Source organism: Olea europaea, chromosome 15 (assembly GCF_002742605.1).
Source record: "Olea europaea var. sylvestris chromosome 15, O_europaea_v1, whole genome shotgun sequence".
NCBI lineage: Eukaryota > Viridiplantae > Streptophyta > Magnoliopsida > Lamiales > Oleaceae > Olea > Olea europaea.
In genome coordinates, this window is record NC_036251.1 from 29,385,532 (window position 1) to 29,405,802 (window position 20,271).

At 35.2% G+C, this 20,271-nt stretch overlaps 2 protein-coding genes across 2 annotated transcripts; one reads left to right on the forward strand and one right to left on the reverse strand.

Annotated features, from left to right (window-relative positions):
* Positions 1-5,929: 5,929 nt before the first annotated feature.
* On the reverse strand, positions 5,930-9,548 carry LOC111410814 (2-methylene-furan-3-one reductase-like). Its single transcript, XM_023041371.1, has 4 exons — positions 9,266-9,548; positions 8,086-8,298; positions 6,500-6,986; positions 5,930-6,371 (listed from the first exon to the last, which is right to left on the reverse strand). Exons 1-4 carry the CDS (start codon positions 9,485-9,487, stop codon positions 6,037-6,039), a joined length of 1,257 nt encoding a protein of 418 aa, XP_022897139.1. The 5' UTR covers positions 9,488-9,548; the 3' UTR covers positions 5,930-6,036.
* A 6,418-nt stretch (positions 9,549-15,966) lies between these two features.
* Positions 15,967-17,587, forward strand: LOC111410815 (fasciclin-like arabinogalactan protein 8). The gene has a single exon (XM_023041372.1). It carries the CDS (start codon positions 16,124-16,126, stop codon positions 17,411-17,413), a length of 1,290 nt encoding a protein of 429 aa, XP_022897140.1. The 5' UTR covers positions 15,967-16,123; the 3' UTR covers positions 17,414-17,587.
* Positions 17,588-20,271: the final 2,684 nt, after the last annotated feature.

Genomic DNA, 20,271 nt, shown 5'->3' on the forward strand with positions numbered 1-20,271 from the left:
CCAAACGGGTCATGCGGTATTTACAGAGAACAAAAGACTACTTGCTCACATACAGGAGATCGGATCAGTTGGAGATCATCGGTTATTCTGATTCCGATTTCGCGGGATGCCAAGATAGTAGGAGATCCACTTCAGGCTATATTTACCTGCTTGCTGGAGGTGCTATTTCATGGAAGAGTGCTAAGCAGACACTCATAGCTACTTCCACCATGGCAGCGGAGTTTATAGCGTGTTATGAGGCATCAAATCATGGAATATGGCTGCGTAATTTTGTCACTGGGCTGCGTATTGTGGACAATATAGAAAGACCACTTAAGATATTTTGTGACAATAAATCAGCAGTGCTGTATTCCAATAACAACAGGAGCTCGACAAAGTCAAAACACATAGAGATCAAGTTCCTTGCTGTTAAAGAAAGAGTTCAGAGTGGACAGGTGTCAATAGAGCATATTGGGACAAACTCTATGGTTACGGATCCGCTTACTAAGGGATTGATACCCAAGGTTTTTCATGAGCACACTGCTCATATAGGTGCAATGTCTCTAGAGATATGGGTGTAATGTCTCTTGAGGATATCTAGCTTCAGTGGGAGTTTGCATTTTTGCTTTTCATATTGGACACATGTACTGTTATTTTGGATATAGTTTAAAGTTAAAGTTATTTTCAGTTATAAAGTTATTTGGTTAATTATCTCTGAACTTGTTTAAAATAATCTCACTAAGGTATTAAGGTGGACCAGTTGGAAATAGGCATGTTACAGATCACATTACATGTAATTTCCATGCTACACATCCATACTTGATCCATGTCATTCGGTTATATTGATATACGTGACCATTGATGGGTTTAGCTACGTGAAAGTAGCGAAAGCCGCTTTGATCCTATATTGATATGATTGATGGACGGGATTGTTTGGGGATACATTCGGTAATGATAGCAAAATTCTGAGTACTCATAAGGTTATTTTAATGCACAATTATAACGTGAGACATATAGTCCAAGTGGGAGATTGTAAGGATTTTTAATTAAAGATGGGCTTGTATGTGTGAATAATTGTGTGTTAAATTATAAGCTATCGAATTCGGTCGAGCCCGTTTAAAGTGATCTAATAAGGTTTCGATTTTTTGGGTTTTAATGTATCCAATTAAAGTATGGGTTTACATATGTGTAGAGACCGGGCCCAAGTCCTAATTCTATGATGGGCCGAATTAGGTCAAAGGGCATCCTCATATAAATAGGTTATGGTCCCCAGATCACACGCAACGAAACAAAATTATTCATTCTCTACTGCATCCCATCACAGAGAGGAAAAGGAGACTGCGTGTAGATTTGGAAGATCATACCGCGAAATCCATATTGCATTAACCATGTCAGATTCAGGTATGCTTCCTCTTTAATTCTTATATTTCTCGATGATTTAACATGAAAGATCCAGTATTTTAAAGTATTAAATAATCTAACACGTTTTACTTAAAACACCAAACTACGATTAAACTATAGTAAATTGATATTATGCCTTTTGAATTATGTACAAATTAGTAAGTATGATGAAACACCAAATTACATATCTCTTAAAATTCTCCAAAATTTATAAATATTTGGAATTGTTTTCCAGCACTGATTTCCATCATTTTTTCTTTCAATTAAATTCAGATAGGCCTGGGACCGCCTTACTAGCTTGAGCTTGTTCATATATTTGTAGTGCTTTGTCATTACTTCATTTCGGCTCAATATCTCGACTCTTATTTCATCTGAAGGGTGACTTTACTACAGCAAATCTGTTGGTTAATGAATTTTAATTATCACAATAGAAAATTAATTTTTCTTTGAAGATTAAAATCATATAAATAAGGATTTAATTGACCTTGAGATCATTGGATTATAAAATCCTCACATATAGAAAAGGGAGATGATAACCTTTTTGAATGAGCTATTAATGGCCTAGCCAATTGTTTCCTCCCTTAAATCTTCTCCCTTGTTCTCCACTAGGCGTAATTCCTTTTTGGAGAATGTGAAAAGTAACTAACCCTAATTCTCATTAAAAATACGTCAATAAAGTACATATTTATAATGACCTATTAGAGTTTGAAAATTGCACAAATTTCCTTAGACTTTATTGTAGTATGCCAATTAAGTTACACACCTTTTATTGGAGCTAAGAGAGGGACCTAATTGGACTCACATAACCTAAGCTCCAATAGATATTTTCAATTGGGTCAACTCTTGATCAATTGAAATACATCTATTAATCCCGACTTATTCTACCAAAAAATCGAGTTTGCACTCTCGAGTCGAGTGATAGTTATAGAAGCAAATTATGATTCAATAACAATATCCTCTGATTATCGTTCTACAAGTCAACCCTCATTTGACCGTCAATATGTTGAAACTAGCAAAATGATCGTTTTGCCCTTCAACATGTATTACCCTCTAAGTCCCATTTTCATACGGCAAATTCGTTGTGATCAAATCACAATGTAAAGTCTAACGATCTTATCGTCGACCTACTGAGCTCATATTCAATTTGCCTAGGAAAAGACCTTAGAGTGACGATCGTCTCATCTCAATGATTAATGGATTCCAATATTGTAAGTATATGATATCTAATTGTTTCGGCTCGATTCCCAAAGCACCGAGATCAATCTCTTATTTAAGACTTCACTCATTGGTACCTCAAAGAACCTGAACTAGCAATCAAAGGTACATTACTCACTTAGGATTTAGGTGACCTGTTTGATAATCAAGTAGAGTTTCATTTCAAACGGTCACAAATGAGTCATCTATGCGGTCTCGTTCAATGTGCATCGAAACACATTATTGTTCCTATTTCAAGATCTAGACAAATCTTAATAAGAACAATACCATCTTATCAACATAAAGCGTCCAACTTTATGAATCGAATGTGAACTACATAATTTTGATCACATCACAAATTGTGTCTTACTATACCCGATCCATCGAGTATACAATTTGTGACATCCTATATGATCATGGAACCTTAGACAATCTCTTCAAATTACTCTATTGACAGATGAAAGTTATCCTAGGAAAAACATACTATTTTCGATTCCCCGCATGCTACGAATACGAAAATATCCTGTTATTCCTAACATTGGTTATCGATTGCACTTGATTTGTAATAAACAGTCTTATTCAGTAACCCGGCATCCTCCGACTTTGATTTCTAGTTCTATCTATCCAATAGTGGTTGGGTAGGCCGATCCTTAAAAGGATAGCCAACTGAGTAGCCGTTGAAAGATTCTTCCTTGTATACTCTGAAGTGACTTTCTATGGAGCCTTCAAAAAATGCTAAAAAGTCGAATACCCGGCAAAGTCCCAGCTAACGAGGTTTATTTCACTCCTAAATTCAGGCGCAAATAAACGAATGTAAATTCATAGTGTGATTTTACAGAACACTACTCGAAAAATAGACTTCAAACTAACAAAATCCTCATCAGATTTACCATCTTGTTTATTAAAAACTTGCAGAGTTTCTCGAGGGTCATCTGAAGGAGTGATTTACAATCTTGTTCCTTAAAATCGTGTATCCAAGTTAGTCCAATTTTATTACAGTACACTAAACCAATCCTCTTTAAAATGAGTTTTATGGTCTGAAAATGTAAAACTTCCTTCTTGTCACCTCTCTACAAAACCAGAAGGTAAAAGGGCATACAAATACTGCTGTACATTGTAATAGATAAAATTGGTTCGAAAAGAAGAGCACCTTCTATCCAGTTCAACTCTAAATTTAGAATATAATTCTAGTTGTGTCTCCACCGACTATAAAATTTTGACAGCAGTGGATTGCATTAAGTCCAGTCGAACACACTCGTGTGCACGTTTTTAAACTGGATTCATCAATTCAGGCACGTGACTTGATTGGCAGGTTTTGTAATATTTGGCCAATTCACCAATACAATAGAGCTTCTTCGTGCTCGTTTCAGTGTTCAAATAAATTTTGGTTGTTGAAATCTTGAATTTGCATTAACTGAGATGGTACATGTCTCCATTTTTTTCTTGTAACTTTAAATAGTTTTCAGGCAAATTAAAAAATGATAATAATAAATAAATAAATAATAAAATAAAATAAAATTGTATTATTATTGAGAAAAGTAGGGTAGATTCAAAACAAGAAAAATGCTATTAACTTCTCGTTTTCAAAAAAATGTATATTATACTATAACGAGAACAATAATAAAATCCTTAAAAAAATGTGTTCTCAATATTATTATTTAGGGAAAATTGCAGCAACATTCCTCAACTTTTTATTTTTTGCAGACTTTATCCTAACCTTCATTTTATGCTAACGAAGATCCCTAACCTTTCATAAATATGTACTTGAGGTCCATCTGGATAGAAACAATCTGAAACACTGTCAGTTGATCGAGAAAATATTTTGAACTATCTACTACAGCGACGATTTATTAGATATTGATACTTTTTGGACTGTGTTTTTGACAGTTTTATTGGATATTGATTCCTTAATTTTTCCCGTCAATTGACGGCGTTTTGGACGGTTTTCATCGAGATGGACCTCAGGTGCATATTTATGAAAGGTTAGGAACCTCCGCTGGCACAAAATAAAAGTTATGGTAAAGTTTACAAAAAAATAAAAAAGTTAGGGACTGTTGTTGCAATTTTCCCTATAATTTATGATGTTTACAAATTATATCATAGAATAGGATTCTGTCTTATTTTATATAATAAATAAGAGTACTCAGGTCATTGAAAAAGTAGAACTCAATAAAATAATAAATTGAATGCTCATTGCTCTCAATTATGCCCCTGTTTGATTCCCATTACTTGAAAATGAAAATGGGGGGAATAGTATATTTTTGGAAAATGAGTGGTAGAAAAAGAAGGAAAAATTTTCGATTTACGTGTAATATTATTTTATGAAAGATTGTGTGATTGAAAATAAGAGAAAGAAAAATAAAATGTAATGTAATTTAATTTAATGTGGATCAAACAGGGCTATATGTACCCAATCTTTCGTATTCTGCATAAATCAAATAGCCTTTGATGCCTATTCTTTTGGTATTCATGGACAGGTCAACAGAAATGAGAAGATTGTACCCAATCTTTCGTATTCTGCATAAATCACATGTCCATTAATAAAGAAACATGAATACATCCATTAACCTTGTGCTTCTTATGCCTATGGTTAGCTCAGGGGAACTCACCAACCTTACCATCTCTTCTTTTTTATGGAATTAGCAAATCAAACAAAACTAAGAATTTTTTATTTTTATTTTTTTAATATATAACCACTATATGTGTCATGTTTTATTAGAAGTGTAATTGTCCTATTTGGTACACATTAATGTAAAAATAATAATGAAAAATATAACCGTTACGGGACCTACACAAGAGATAGAAAGTCAAATATGGTGGTTAGATGTGATGGATAACGGTTACATTTTTCATTTTAATAGGCAAAAAAATGGAAAACAAACGGGTGCTAAATATAGTCCATACTTAGGAGGGGTGCCTCAAACTAATGTTACGAAAAACAAGCTTAACTTTCCCCAATTGTACAAAGTAAGAATTAAAGATAGCTATACGCCATTAGCCCTAGTAACAAAATTAAAGTTATTTATGTGATTTACCTCTCTCACGATACTTCAGGGCAGGGACGGTGGGGGACCCTTAAGATTGGGGTTCAACCTTTTTTTTTTTTAAATTAAAGTTACTTGACTAGCATATTATAATATTCAAATTAAAAAGTTGCTTTTTAATATGTTCAAGTAATTTTCTTGGAACACTTTGTCTGACTAGAAAGCTTTCAAGGAAAGCTAGCCTGAGATAGCTTTCACATCAAACTCTTCTTCAAAAAATAGAAAGAAAAGCGTAAGTCATGCCAACGGCCCTTATTATGTTTATATTGCAGGTGACTGAGACATACTGTTGTTTCTCCGGGGACATCTGATAAAATGAAAAGATGAGATTAGCATAATCCTGTACAAGGAAGACTTGAACAAATCGTGTAATGGTCCAACCTTTTCCTTAGATGAATCAAATATATACAAATCTGTGCTAGTATCCGATAAAACTTCTCTGAGGAACAAGTTTTGAGTTACGAAATTCATAGGTCAGATATGGAACTGAGAAGGGGGAGATGACAACTTTTCCTCTGGCTCTTCCTGTTTCTAAATATTCAAAAGCTTTAATAACATCACAAAAGTGGAATGGACCAGCCGGATCAATAACTGCTGTAAGCTTGCCACTCTCCAAACATGGCCTAAGGTTCTCCAAAATTTCTCCAGAAACTGTCAAACTTGAATGCACTGCTCTAGGATTTGATGGAGGCCATGTTATATCAATAACTGGAGCACTATCCTTAGCAACCACATAGGAATTCTTGGATTCACCTGGAAAATAAAAATGCAACTCAGTTCATGAAATTTTTTTCTAAAATTTAGTTAATGTGTTACTACTTTAAGTCTCGATGAAATTGAAATGTGAGAGAGTGTAATAAATACATTTACGATAAAGTTACCAATTGTATCGTAAACGAGATCATATTTCTTCTTGACTTCCTCGTATCTGGTTTTTGTGTAATCAACCACCTCGTCAGCACCCAAGGTTTTTAGGAACTCCACCTTGGCAGTGCTGGTAGTTGCCGCCACCAAAGAAGCTCTGTACAATTGCTTGGCTAGTTGGACAGCCAGGGTTCCAACACCACCAGCTCCGCCTACTATAAAGATTGTTTGTCCCTCTTTGAAACCAGCAGTTTTGAAGCCTTCCACTGCCGTCTGAACTGCCACCGGTAAGCTGGCTGCTTCCTCGAATGAAAGGTTGTTTGGCTTCGAAGCCACCAAATTCTCCTCCACGACAATAAATTGTGCCAAGGTTCCAAGTTGCTTGAATTCTCCTTTTGCGTTGAAATTCTGGATGTTTCCATAAACCTCGTCACCAACTTCAAATCTTGAAACATGATCTCCTTTTGCTACCACAATACCAGCCATGTCACAACCAGGAACAACCTGCAACAAATGCCTTATATATTATAACTGTACCTTAAAATTACTTTGTTTGGGCTCCATTTTTCTCTCTTTTTTCAACCAATCTCCAATAAAATAATATTACACACAAATCCATTACTTTTCCTTTTTTTTAACCACGCATCTTTCAAAAAATAACTATTACAAAATATATTTTTCTCAAAATTTTAATTATAATGGAGCTCAAACAAGAGCAATCAATAATGGCAAGTTTGATATGCATTATTAGACATGAAAACATTACAATATACAAGATTTTGACTTTAAAAAAAAATCAATACACTTATGTAAATGGAATGTTATTTACAATATTTACAAAAGAATGTCATTTCTACGATATCTTATCTAGCATCAATCCCATCTCCAACTCTACATTATGTTATGCACTTGATAAAACATGGCATTTTTTTATTTAAAAATGAAGAATGTCATCCATCTTAATCCACCCTAATACCATCGATCAACTCCTAACAATTCTAATTTTATATTAAATTCATTATATGGTCTAATTCGGTAACAAACGTAGTCTAAAGTTCTCAAGATTCACTAAAATCAAAATATCTGCAAGATTGGAGTCACAATTTGTATCGATTAAACAAAATTGTTGGAATTCCCTAAGTGATTCACTCTTGCAAGGCCATATATTCTTCGCATTGATCAATGATAATTACACTATCAAGTCTCGTCATATATTTAGCTCCCGTTTGATCTCAATTTATTAAATTTCATTTTTTTCCCCAATTCATTTTCAGCTACACATTCTTAATATCGTCCAAATATGTTTGCTAGCAAGATAATTGTCTTTTCAAAGTAGTTTCATCCCTTTTGGGAAGACAGTTGAGTCTTCCTATTTTTGTTCTTACATAAAAGAAGGCGTAGAAGGAGCCCTCATACCCGCTCTCATCCTCTGGTCAGAATAGAGAGAGAGTGGCCTCGCCTTAGAAGGCTACTGAAGGCAGCCATTGAAAGAAGAAAGAGATTCAGCTTTGTGAAAATATAACTAGTAGCAGAGTGAATTCAAACGGAATCAGTAGCCAAAGTCCTCAGAAAACAAGCCATAAGTTAATTTTCATGCACTCACCGGAAAATCTGTAAAGACCAGGGGATTAGAGCGCAACTTGAAATCAATAGGATTCAAAGCAGCAGCACAAACTTGGACAAGAAGCTGATTTTGTCCTGGGTAAGGAATCGGGAAGTCTCCTAGTTTGAGGACTTCCTTAGGACCATGTACTTCATAGAACCAAGCTTTCTGCATCTTTATATGAACTGGATATCTCTTTGGATGAATAATAATCTTGAGGCAGGAGATGAGAAAAACTATATGAATTTCAAGAAATTGTCATACGCTTTAAAAACAAAAGAAGAAAGGTAAACTCATTTAGCATTCCTTTCTTCATATTGCAAAGTTTGGTCTGATTGAAATGATGATGATATCATCATGTTTGTCTGCTGTTACTGATTGGAAATCCCATTTTATAAATAAAATATTGTGTCTTTTTAGGACTGATTATTGGCTGATAAATGTTAACATTAATAAGTAACTTCCATATATAATATAATATATAAAAAGCAAGCATCTACATCAAAAATGGGACCGACCATCATGAGATGGAAAAAAGATGATAATATTGAGAAATTTGAAGGGAGGGAATTCTTTATACACCACCAATAGAATGATATGTGATTGAAGTTTGATTATCTCTAAACTTCTCTATCATATTCGGCTCTTATTAGTGTGGAATAAAATTTTGATAAAAATCTGAAGTCAAAATCAATAATTAATTTTTAATCACATATTTTACGAAATCCACAACTTTTCAGTGACACATTTCATTAACTTTATCAATATTACCAAACAGGGGCTTGGTATGCAATAGTAGATATGATTTAAATGCAATAAAAAAAAGAATTATTACGTTTTCAACTCTGTTTATGCTTTTTTCCCAACCTCAGCCGCCAATGTTTTTATTCTGTCTTTCTATTTTTCTCCAATCTCCAATTCCTAGCCACCAATATCCTTCTTATCCAATCAGTGCTCCTCTTTTCTTTTGTCTCATTAGGAATCCAAGTGATTATATAATTTGATTCGAAATGCAAGTAAAAAATGAGACCCATTTAAATCTAATGCCCATTTAATGTAATTTTCTCTTCAAACAATTTAAAATTTTAAAGTGTGCCAAACAGGGCTAAGTACACTATCTCAGAAAAATTACAAAATATATATATATAAATACACATCAGGCTCATCAAATTATACTCACCTGTACCACTTTGAAGAACACTATCTCAGGAAACACCAAATCCTCAAGCATTGGAACCAGCATAGTTCTTGTACGAACAATTGTTAAAGTCAGCATCCTTATCTTCAGTGTGATAATAACTTCTGTTTTCGGTGCTGTTAATTTCAATAGCCTCTTTGCCAAAAGCACTGATAGGGGGGCTAGTAGCTGCAACGTAAGGATCAAAATTCTTAAGTTCAACATTATGACTCCAAAGCCCCTATTTGGCCCCCTTATTTGAGATTATTATTTTTGGAATAGGTTGTTTTTTTTTTTTTTTTTTTTCAAAAATTTGGGGTTAAAAAAAAAATTTGGGTTTATATGTAATATTATTCTATTAGAAAATGTGTAATTGATAAGAAGAAAGAGAAAAATAGATTATAATTTTAATATGGACAAAACAAGGTTGATTGCTGGAACATCAATGCTGGGATTGGAAGAGATCACGCCATCAAGGTCACCTAAGATAGAAGAATATATAGGCATAATTCTAATGTTGAATGTAAGGGTTTTGACATTGGGATCTGAAATAGTTTCAGAATGTTCCACATGCTTTCTTGAACACTTGCGACCTCTGTGCATATGCCGCTCACAGTACTTCTCATTTGGCAATGCGATCTTGCTACATCTCCACTTTCTTCCATCGATTCTTCTACACCTTCCTGGTTAAGGATCCGTCATACTCCCATGATCCGAATTCCAATAACTGAATACAATTGAAATCAAGAAATCATTCAGTCTGACCTTTGCCTTTAATTAGTTGTACAAATGCAACTCTTTTGAATGTATAACTATGAAATGCAGGTGCCAATTTTTTAAGTCAACCTTTGCATCAATTTGCAATTGAAAGTCCAAAACTAGTTATCCACATTAGACTAAACCACACCTAGTCTGCAACACCAAAATTTTAACGAGCGAGGTTTAACAGCAATCTCCAATTTATGGATTGATGAAATCGAGACTGTATGATCCCATCAGTAAACATAAATAATTCACTATTTGCAGATATGCACTAATTGTCTGCCCTACCGAGTGCTATAAAATCTTCAAGGACTCAAAAAAATAAAAAATAAAAGAGAGAATACCCAAACAGCAAGAAAGGAGTGTCTGCAGTTCTGCAAATCAGCACTTAGGAATATTTCTGGCATAATTTCAGAAACTCATTAAACAGATTGATTGAAATCTATAATATATGATGTAAATGTCCAGAAAGTTGATTTCTGAGACCACAAGCAGCGGTGGTATCACATCAACGTCGAATATTTGATGACATCGTTTGGTATGTTGGATTGGATCTCATTGAACAGATTTTAAAAAGTTGAAAATCTTATTTGCTATAATATTATGTTGTCCATTACCGTGTAAAAATACATGTTCCCCTGAATAAATCAAAGGAAAAGCCACGTGAACTTACAAGCAAAAGATCTAATGCAGAAAATTCTTATTCATAATCGAACTCAAACATGTGATTACAAAAGAAGCAGTTCTCTGTACACATAAAACCAGGGCACTAACATTCTTAGCGATCCTGTGTACAACTGTGTATGTGCAATCTAAAAGTGGAATAAAAAAAAGAGAGAGAGATAAAAAGACAAAAGAAGAACCAGAAAATGCTAGAAAGGCATTCGTAAAGAACTTAATTTAAAAAGTTCCATAGAATCAAGGATTAATGCACAATATATTATTCCAATATCATTAATCAAAAATAAATTAATTAATAAAATGAAGAGAGTACTCACAGTTAGGGAATTTTTTGTCGGATCCGGGGCCGTAGGAAGGAAATACATTCTTCCAAATGGGTAAAAGGAGGTGAAAGGGCACAGGGAGACTATGAAATTGAAAACAAGAGTCTGGTAGTAGAGCTCCTGCAATTGTCCTGCAGTGAACAGGGACTCTACCTTTTCTCGTTTTAGTCTCACGGGGTTTTCGTGTCCTCCTAATTCACATCCAGCAATTCCGAGTCCAAGCTAAACTAATGATGATGATTCTTTCCCTTTCTGAATTTCTGCAGAAGGACATTCAAAAATACAAAATCTACGAGATTCAAATCCTTGAATATATATATATATATATATATATATATATATATGATAAATTCATGTATAGAAAGAGAGAATGGAGAAAACCAGGGAGAAGGGGACCTGCAGATTGTAAAAAAATTGCTAGCATCTGGGAATTCTTATGCATCGGTTACACTTTTCATGGGATTATTAAGAAACGGTGAGTCAGAATTCTGAAACTCTAGGCAATAGTGTAAATGCAAACTCTGTTTAGGTGTAAACGCATTTTAGCATTGCAAATATAGAAAAGCCAACCTCCATTTGGCCATTGTTTTCGTGGGGTGAGACAGAAATGGAAGTATTGTTGTTGTCAGATTCATTCATCTCCGTCAGCTTTTTCTGGAGGTGGATTGAAAGAAGGAAAAAACAAGAATTTCGCGTGGTGCAGCAGTAACATTGTTAACGGGCTAATTGATTTTGCTTTGATTTTGGGCTATATACAGGTACGAGTAAAGATGGGCTAGTAAACGTTACTTTTAGATTGGGCCTCCATGCTCAGGTTGGTCATATTTTGTGGGTCGCTAATATAGAAATATTTATCGACGATAGGAGTATTCCTTTAAACTATGCTTAATATTGATGAATTAAGCAAATTTTTATTTAATATATAGTGTAGATATTTCTTTTATAGCTAAAAACCTGAATTTGAAGATGATTGATGCAAACTGAAGTAATTCAATGAAAAGATAAATACTATTTTGAACAGCATAGTCATTATGATGGCAAAATTCCATTGATTCCAAGCAATTTACTATTTTAGACATTTCAATTAAAAATATACAAATTAATAAGAGTAATCAATTTTATTTTATTTTTTCGTCATATTATATGATCAGCGTATTACAAGTTCAATATGAAAATAAAAAAGGTTGAATCCCAATCCTAAAACTTTGTGAAGGAGGTAAATCGCGGGATGTGCCCCAACAAGCCATGGAACAAGAGCTGCATGTACACTGCGCCTATAAAGAGTCCAATTTCATGTCTCGGGAATCGAACCCTCACAATGCGACTGCCAGCAAGATATGAAATAACCTCACTCCTGTCCTTTACACCACTGGACTATGCTCCGAGGGGCTACAAGTTCAATATGTATATATAAAATGTGTAGAAAAGAGAGAGAGAGAGAGAGAGAGAGGGTGGTTGGCTAACGGGTAGGCAACATTTAAATGGGTTGGGGAGGGTAATTGCCTATTTAGTGTTGGTTGGACCTATTTGAAATTTATAAATGGTATTATAACATAAAATAATTAAGGCGTGTTAAATTCATTTGTGTTAAGCATTAAGAATCGAGGTTAAGCTTTTGGTGAAGATTAAATGAAATTTTTAGTTCATTTTGATAAAAGTGAATAAAATGTATGGCTGATAAGTTGTACGTATGTGATTAAAATTAGTTGTTAATTTTAACCAAAATTAAATTTTAAATTTTAATTCCCAGCAAAGGAGAGCTAAATATATTTTGTCAAAAATATTGAGAGGAGGAACACTTCCATATAGAGCCTATGCTATGTATTAATGACATGGCTAATGTTGGGTGTACAGGGGTTCTATTTCACATAACCCCTACCTACGCTCACAAATATGGGACCCATTTGTATTTAAAAAAAAAACCCCACCCACCCCGCATATGTGAGTGATCGATATGGGTTCTGTGAACCCGTACATGTACGTGTATCATCACTCTAATGATATTGTCATATCAATTACAGGTGAATTATTTAACTTTAGAGATCTATCATGAACTTATTCACCAATTAATTAATGTGGCATGTATCGATACTTAAAAGATCGTATTTTATTGAGCCTACCACATATCACTGCTAAATTGTTGTTATAGTACGAGTGATGCTAAATATTATTATTCTTTTAGGAATTATGTGACTTTATCATTGTTCGTTGCTAGCATAAGACTAATGACCCTAACCCTAATTCTTCCAAAATCTAACTGTCATCGCCTGTCGCCACCAATTGTATCCTCCACCTCTCTTGCTGGTAGAATAATGGTTTGTTCCCTTCATATGGATTTTGTCAAAGACTGGACATACGGACAATTATGGTGTGTTGAGATCGTAGCATATTAGATTTAGAAACATACTAATTGAGAGAGTTGTCAAATGTATACCTCCTATCAAAGATTCGATCTAAATACAAAGATCATAAAGCTTTTGAGCAAGGAAATCTGTTTAAATTTCAATGTCCATGCTTAATTGAATACTCAATACAAATATCTTAGTTTACGATTAAATTGGCATGTGGGGCTTTAATGATACAACTTGCATGATGTGGATCATCCTCTGGTCAACTTATTTTTGTCTCAAGGTCAATCAACCTCTATCACAAGGGGGTCAATCGATTACCCTCTAAGATCCTTTGTTTTGACATTCACATTCTTTGCAAGTGAGAACATTGTTGGTCTCTTTAAATTAATTATAAAAAAATAAAAAATAAAAATCTTTATAGGAATCTTCTTTATTTAGGACACATCAAACATGCCCAATGATTACATCGGTGAAGTGCTTCTTCAACTAAAAATAAGTTGAAAACTTTTTTCCAACCTTAACAGCATGATGATACCATGTTTTGAGTGGAGTAATCGCTACGTAAAAATTCTAATAAAAAAAAGTACTATCCATGAACAAGATTCAAAATAATTACTAAACCAATTCTTAAAAAGAAAATTTTCACACAAGCCTCACTTTACTCGAGACCTTTGGAAAACTAGAAGTTGGACTCGAAAAGCACAACAAATTTACCTGAAAAAGCATTAGCAATAGGAAAATAATAACAGGTTTTGTTATATGAATAGAAAAAATAAAAAAATCACTCCTTTACGGCTAGTAACAATTAAAAAAGAATTCTTTCAAAAATAAACAATTGATAATATTCGTCACACTCGAACAATTTATCCTGCAGATATTTCAGGTTGTTTGTTTTGTTTAGAATCTTTAGATTGTACCAGAAATAGAATACACTTGGAGCCAATTCTGCAGAACTTTGTCCACAAGTCGAAATGGTCACTTGTACAGTTGTACCTTATCCTTTTCGCTGGCTGCATCCTTTCATTATTAATAATTATTACAAATTCTCTTACCAATTTAACATCAAACTCCAAAAGTATTTCGTTTTGAGAGTAGAAATCATCGTGAAGGGGCATGAAATAGTGCGCCAGTTGTAATGCACAAAGACAACTTTATCTTCTCCCCTCATCTGGTATCTTGCTGCGAAGGGGTTGGTGGAGGTGAAAAGGGACGAACATAATTAGAGAAAACGGTGAATGTAACGGCTTTGATATAGTGAATGTGGTGCGGAGATGGGAATGTGGAAGTTTGAAATTAGGATGGCCTAACATTGCCTTCCCAATATAAAAGAAGGTTGTCTTCTTATGGATGGGGCCACAAGAAAATGCCGAGTTTATGCATTTTTTATGAAGCAATCTCGTCTCGACACACGCGGTCCTTTAACGGGGATCAAGTTGTGCCAATTCATTACATGGAGTGGATTCATCCATTTTTGCACCTCCATAGAAAGGTATATTTTAAATTTTCCACTTATTTTTCTTTCTCCCCATGATTTCTAATTACAAAAATCCATCAAAAAAAATTCACAATTTTTTCTATGAATAGAATCATAACTCTTTAACATAGATATTCACTTATAATTGATAAGTGACAATTCATTCAAAGCGGGAGAGCGGCATATATTTATACATCTCATATTCATCGAAAATATTCTAAAAAATTTATTTAACTATTCTACAAAATGATTTTCACGCATTTGAATCGAGTGGTTGTTCAATTTGGACCTTTTTCATTGTAACAAAGGCTTTCCACGACATATGCATTGTCAATTAAACAGAGAATGCACGTTCATGTATGCCAAAATTTAGAAAAATAGTTGTAAGAAAACTTTAAAATTTCTATATAAATTGTTTGAGAATAAAAAGGAAAAATTAAAGTTGTGTCCAATTTGGAACGTGGCAAACACTTTGAGTGGTCGACAGCCACTAGAATTGGATACTCTGTGTCCCATTCTCATCCCCAAGAGCCAACCATATAAGTTCTAGAAATTTCCATTTCCTCGTTAAACCCGCAAGTTTTAGTCACCTCTTCGTGATATTAAGACTAAGAATAATATTCCTTGTACATTTCATGTTGTATATGAAGTTTGACATCACTTGAAAATTAAAAAATGAATGGGCAGAAAAGTGTTAGTTATTTTAAAACTGGCTACTCATGCCGCAACACGTGTCATAATATCAAACTTGATGTCAAATAAAGTGTACATGTAACATGATTGTAATACTTAGTCCTTGCTCTAGCCATATACAATCAAGATTAAGAGCCTATTTCGGAGTGATTTTTTTGCCCCAAAAAATTGATTTTTTGGTTGCTATTTCACCATTTCAATCGTCATATTTGACTTCTTCTCTCACAGATAGACCCCACTTTTCTTCTAACGGTCAAAAAATTAATTTTCAAAATCTATCCTAACATTCAAATTTCAAACAACCTAACGGTAAACAAATGGCAGGGCTATTTCCGTCATTGAAGAAAAAGAACACAAGGCATAATGCCAGCAAACTTTCGTTTAGGACAAGATCTCCAGCTGTGCCCCAACTAAAACGCACGCACAGACACGCCCCAAATCTCCACCCTGGTTAAATTATAACCATACTCTGTACACTAATCATGGTTGATTAACCACAGTACAATAAATAAGTCCTTGCTCTATCTAATATTTTCAGTACTTTCAGTGCAGCTTTGAGATAGAGCTCCGTCTCATCATGGCTTCATTCCACCATTTCTTCGTTGTATTGTCTTTGCTTGCAATTTTCAACTCCGCCTTCGCCGCGGCGCCCGCCGCCCATAACATTACCAAAATCCTTGAGGCTTACCCGGAATACAGCGAGTTCAACAACTTACTGATCCAAACAAAACTCGCCGACGAAATCAATAGCCGCGAACCCGTCACCGTTCTGGTTCTAAGCAACGGCGCCCTCTCTTCCATCACCGGAAAGCATCCACTTTCCGTCGTTAAGAATGAATTGGCACTACACGTATTGTTAGATTATTTCGATGCTGGAAAGCTACACAAGATCTCCGATGGTTCAACTCTATCCACCACGTTATACCAGACTACTGGAAATGCCCCCGGAAACATAGGGTTTGTCAACATTACTGATCTCAAGGGTGGTAATGTCGGCTTCGGCTCTGGAGTTCCAGGCTCGACACTTGACTCCACCTACTCCAAATCGGTTCAACAACAGCCTTACACTATTTCCGTTCTCGAGATCAGCGCGCCAATTAATGCGCCGGCGATTTTAACTGCCCCGGCTCCCCCAGCGTCTGATGTCAACATTACTGGGTTACTTGAGAAAGCAGGGTGCAAGACATTTGCATCGCTTCTTCTTTCTTCAGGGGTTTTGAAAACCTATCAGTCAGCTATTGACAAGGGTTTGACGATTTTTGCGCCAAACGATGAGGCCTTCAAGGCGGCCAAAGTGCCAGATCTGAACAAGCTCTCAAATGCTGAAGTGGTGTCGCTCTTGCAGTATCATGCCCTTGCAACCTATACTCCCATCGGAACGTTGAAAACCACGAAGAGCTCGATTTCTACTTTGGCTACCAACGGCGCCGGGAAGTATGATCTGAGTGTCACGACTGCAGGTGACTCAGTGAGCCTCGACACCGGAGTTGACACGTCCAGAATCTCTTCCACAGTCCTTGACTCAACTCCGCTTTGCATTTTCACCGTCGACAGCTTACTTCTTCCAACAGAGCTTTTCGGAAAGGCTCCGGCATCGGCGCCGGGACCTGCACCAGAAATATCTCCCTCGCCTGCTGCCGATGTTGAAGCTCCAGGCCCGGCCCTAGAATCTGCAACCGCTCCTTCGCCGTTGTCATCTCCAGCTCCTCCGACGAGCTCTCCTGTCGGATCTCCTTCAAAAGGCCCCACCGCAGACTCACAGAATATTACTTCGGAAAATGCAGCCGGCGCCTTGGAAACTCCGGCGTTGATGAAGATGCTGCTCACAGTGTCAGTTTCGGTATTTGCCTCCATATTGATGTTCTAAATTGTTACTTTCAAGGTTTGTTTTAATTTTATTTTGTTATCTTCTTTTCTGTCGTCTTTTTATTTTGTATTATCCACGGGGTCATGTTTTTGTGTGACTGCTTTCTAGGAAGGATTTTAAATCATTTTTTTAATATTGTGTTCTGAAATAGAAAGAGATTGTGATTACCATTTATTATTGTTATGCTGCACTTTGTTTGTTTATTTATTTATTTTACTCATGAACATGAATTAAGCCTCGTTTGATTCTCATTTTATGAACGTTATCTATCACATCAAATCGTTATATTTGACTTTCTATTTTTTGTGTAGGTTACATAACGATTATATTTTTCATTCTTATTTTTACAAAAATGTATACTAAACGGAACTAAATAAATTATTTTTCGGAGGTTAATAAAGGACTATGAATTTTGCTCCTGTCAGGGAGGCGGGGTGGGGTCCGGAAAAAACATGGGCCTCCCCCGATAGTGTCGGTGAATGCAGGCTGACAATGATAGCACATGGACGGAGCATTAGGGTGGGACCGTATTTAATTTATTTTAGCTCATTTGATATATATTAATATTAAATTTTTAATAAAAACTGATAAAAGGTGTAATTGTAAATTAATAAAATGTAAATTAATGTGATTTTTTTATTGAATTTAGGGAAATTGCAACGGTTTTTAATCTTTTTATTTTTTATAGATTTTATTGTAATCTTCTTTTTTGATAACGGAGGTTCCTAACATTTCATAAATATGCACTTGAGATTCATTTAGATGGAAATTGTCCAAAATACTATCAATTGATCGAAAAAATTAAGGAATCAACATTCAATAAAAGTGTTCAAAACATCGCCCAAAAAGATATCAACATTCAATAAAATCGTCGTGATCAGGGAGGCATCCAGGAATGGATCCAAGACTGGACTACAAAATTTTAAATCATTTGGTTTTTTATTACGTGGAAAAAAAAATTTTACACATAAAAAATTAGTTTTTTACCTAAAAAAATAAAAAATACCTTAAAAAAAACTCTTGGACCTAAGGTGGAGCTACAGCCCAGCCCCCTTAAATTTGTCTCTGGTCGCGATAACAGATAGTTTAAGGAATTTTCTCTGTCAACTGACGGTATTTTGGACGGTTTCTATCTAAATAGACCTTAGGTGATATTTATCAAAAGTTTAGGGACCTTCACTAGCACAAAATGAAAGTTAAGGTAAAGTCTGCAAAAAATGAAAATGTTAGGGACCATTGTTGTAATTTTCCCTTGAATTTATATTCCATTTATAAATTGCTATCGAATTGGAGGTATAGTCTGAAAGAAAAAGGAAAGTCAAAAGATTAGACAGTTTTGACTGGATTATGATTCTAATTAATTCCCAAAAAAAAAAATTTAATCGATATTGGTCACAAATGGTGACTATGCCAATATTGATACACCCGAGGCATTTATTCCCGAGGACTCAATACATACCCCCACCTCATTTCTCTTCTTCAGTCCTCGAGGTCATCTAAGTCCTCGAGATATTGTAGTCCTCGAGATACCTCGAGGACACTTTTACATTCCCTCAATGTCCTCGAGAATAGTCCTCGAGACATACACCACCAACATACCTCCTAAGACCTGGGTACCTAACTAACAAACCTAAACACCCAAGGATTCTACATCAACCCTAACACCACTTGTCAAACAATTCCATTACAAGTAGGACATTCTTTATAATAGAAATTCCCTTGGATAAAAACATCCAACCAACACAATCCTACTAGGAGTACACTACCTACTCCTATAAAAGCAGAACCTTGGGCCATTATTCAGGTACGTTTTCTCATTGTTCTTCAGCACATAGCCTCACGCATATATTTCCCTTTCTGACTTAAGCATCGGAGGGGCGACGAGAACACACCTCGTTGCCTTTGTTTCAGGTATCGGAAGATCACGTTCGTGCTCCTCACCAGTCATCAAGCTCGGAAAATCAGCAGGTACGATTTTTGGTAGCATCAGTGTAAAATCTGAAACTGTTATTGGAATATTCGGGGCTGATTCTAGTGGTAGGAGCATGGGGGCAAAAGGGACAGCGTTATATTGACCCGTGTGGGTTCAGTTTCCATTACTACACAGCGAACTGGCTTCACTGAAATCAAGAACCGTGCTGGGTATGCCCTTGCCTGACAACACTAAGCGTGGGCTCCAGCGCAATTTTTTTTTTTTTTTTTTCCATGTGGGACCAACTCCTACAGTGAGAGGTCGGTAAAACCACGTAGCATTCTCCTAAAATCAAATAGCTTTCTATATTTATATTTTCTCATTGGAAAAATGTTTTTATCTTATATTTGAATGAGTAATTATTCCTAACCTAAGGATAACCGGTTGTACTCTACGAGTCCAAGGGGTTGTACGAAATGTTTCATAAACTCTATCACTTGAATATTGACCTAAAATTGGAGAAATCGAGCTCTTTATGTCCATCGAATTAATATTTTTGATTAAAGATCTTGAAAAATAATATAAAAGAGAAATAGATTTGTCATCATTTGATTTGAGTTCATCGAATTATAGTTGACCAACTAACACGCTTAAACAATTTTTAATTTTTGTGTCAATGTATATGCTAAAACTGCTTCATTCCCAATTTCTTCATCTATCTCGTACATACTAAGCAAATGATATGCTATTTACGTGATATCAAGTCAACTATTTTTCATCAATAAATTTAAGGTCAACGAACTATTGTTTTAGACCAAAAACTAAAAATATAAGAAAGGTCTAGATGACTCCCAGTCCATTAACCTTCAGTGCATAGATAAAGCCTTGGAAAATGATGATGTTTGGATTAATGTTGCACGCTCAAATAATCAGCTTTTCACACAAG

Excerpts from the sequence above, each read along its gene's own strand:
- LOC111410814 (XM_023041371.1), bottom strand. The coding sequence starts at position 9,487 with ATGTTGAACTTAAGAATTTTGATCCTTACGTTGCAGCTACTAGCCCCC. Across the intron at positions 6,987-8,085 it reads TGGTCTTTACAGATTTTCCG|GTTGTTCCTGGTTGTGACAT; the intron begins GTGAGTGCATGA and ends CATTTGTTGCAG. Across the intron at positions 6,372-6,499 it reads TCTCGTTTACGATACAATTG|GTGAATCCAAGAATTCCTAT; the intron begins GTAACTTTATCG and ends TTTATTTTCCAG.
- LOC111410815 (XM_023041372.1), top strand. The coding sequence starts at position 16,124 with ATGGCTTCATTCCACCATTTCTTCGTTGTATTGTCTTTGCTTGCAATT.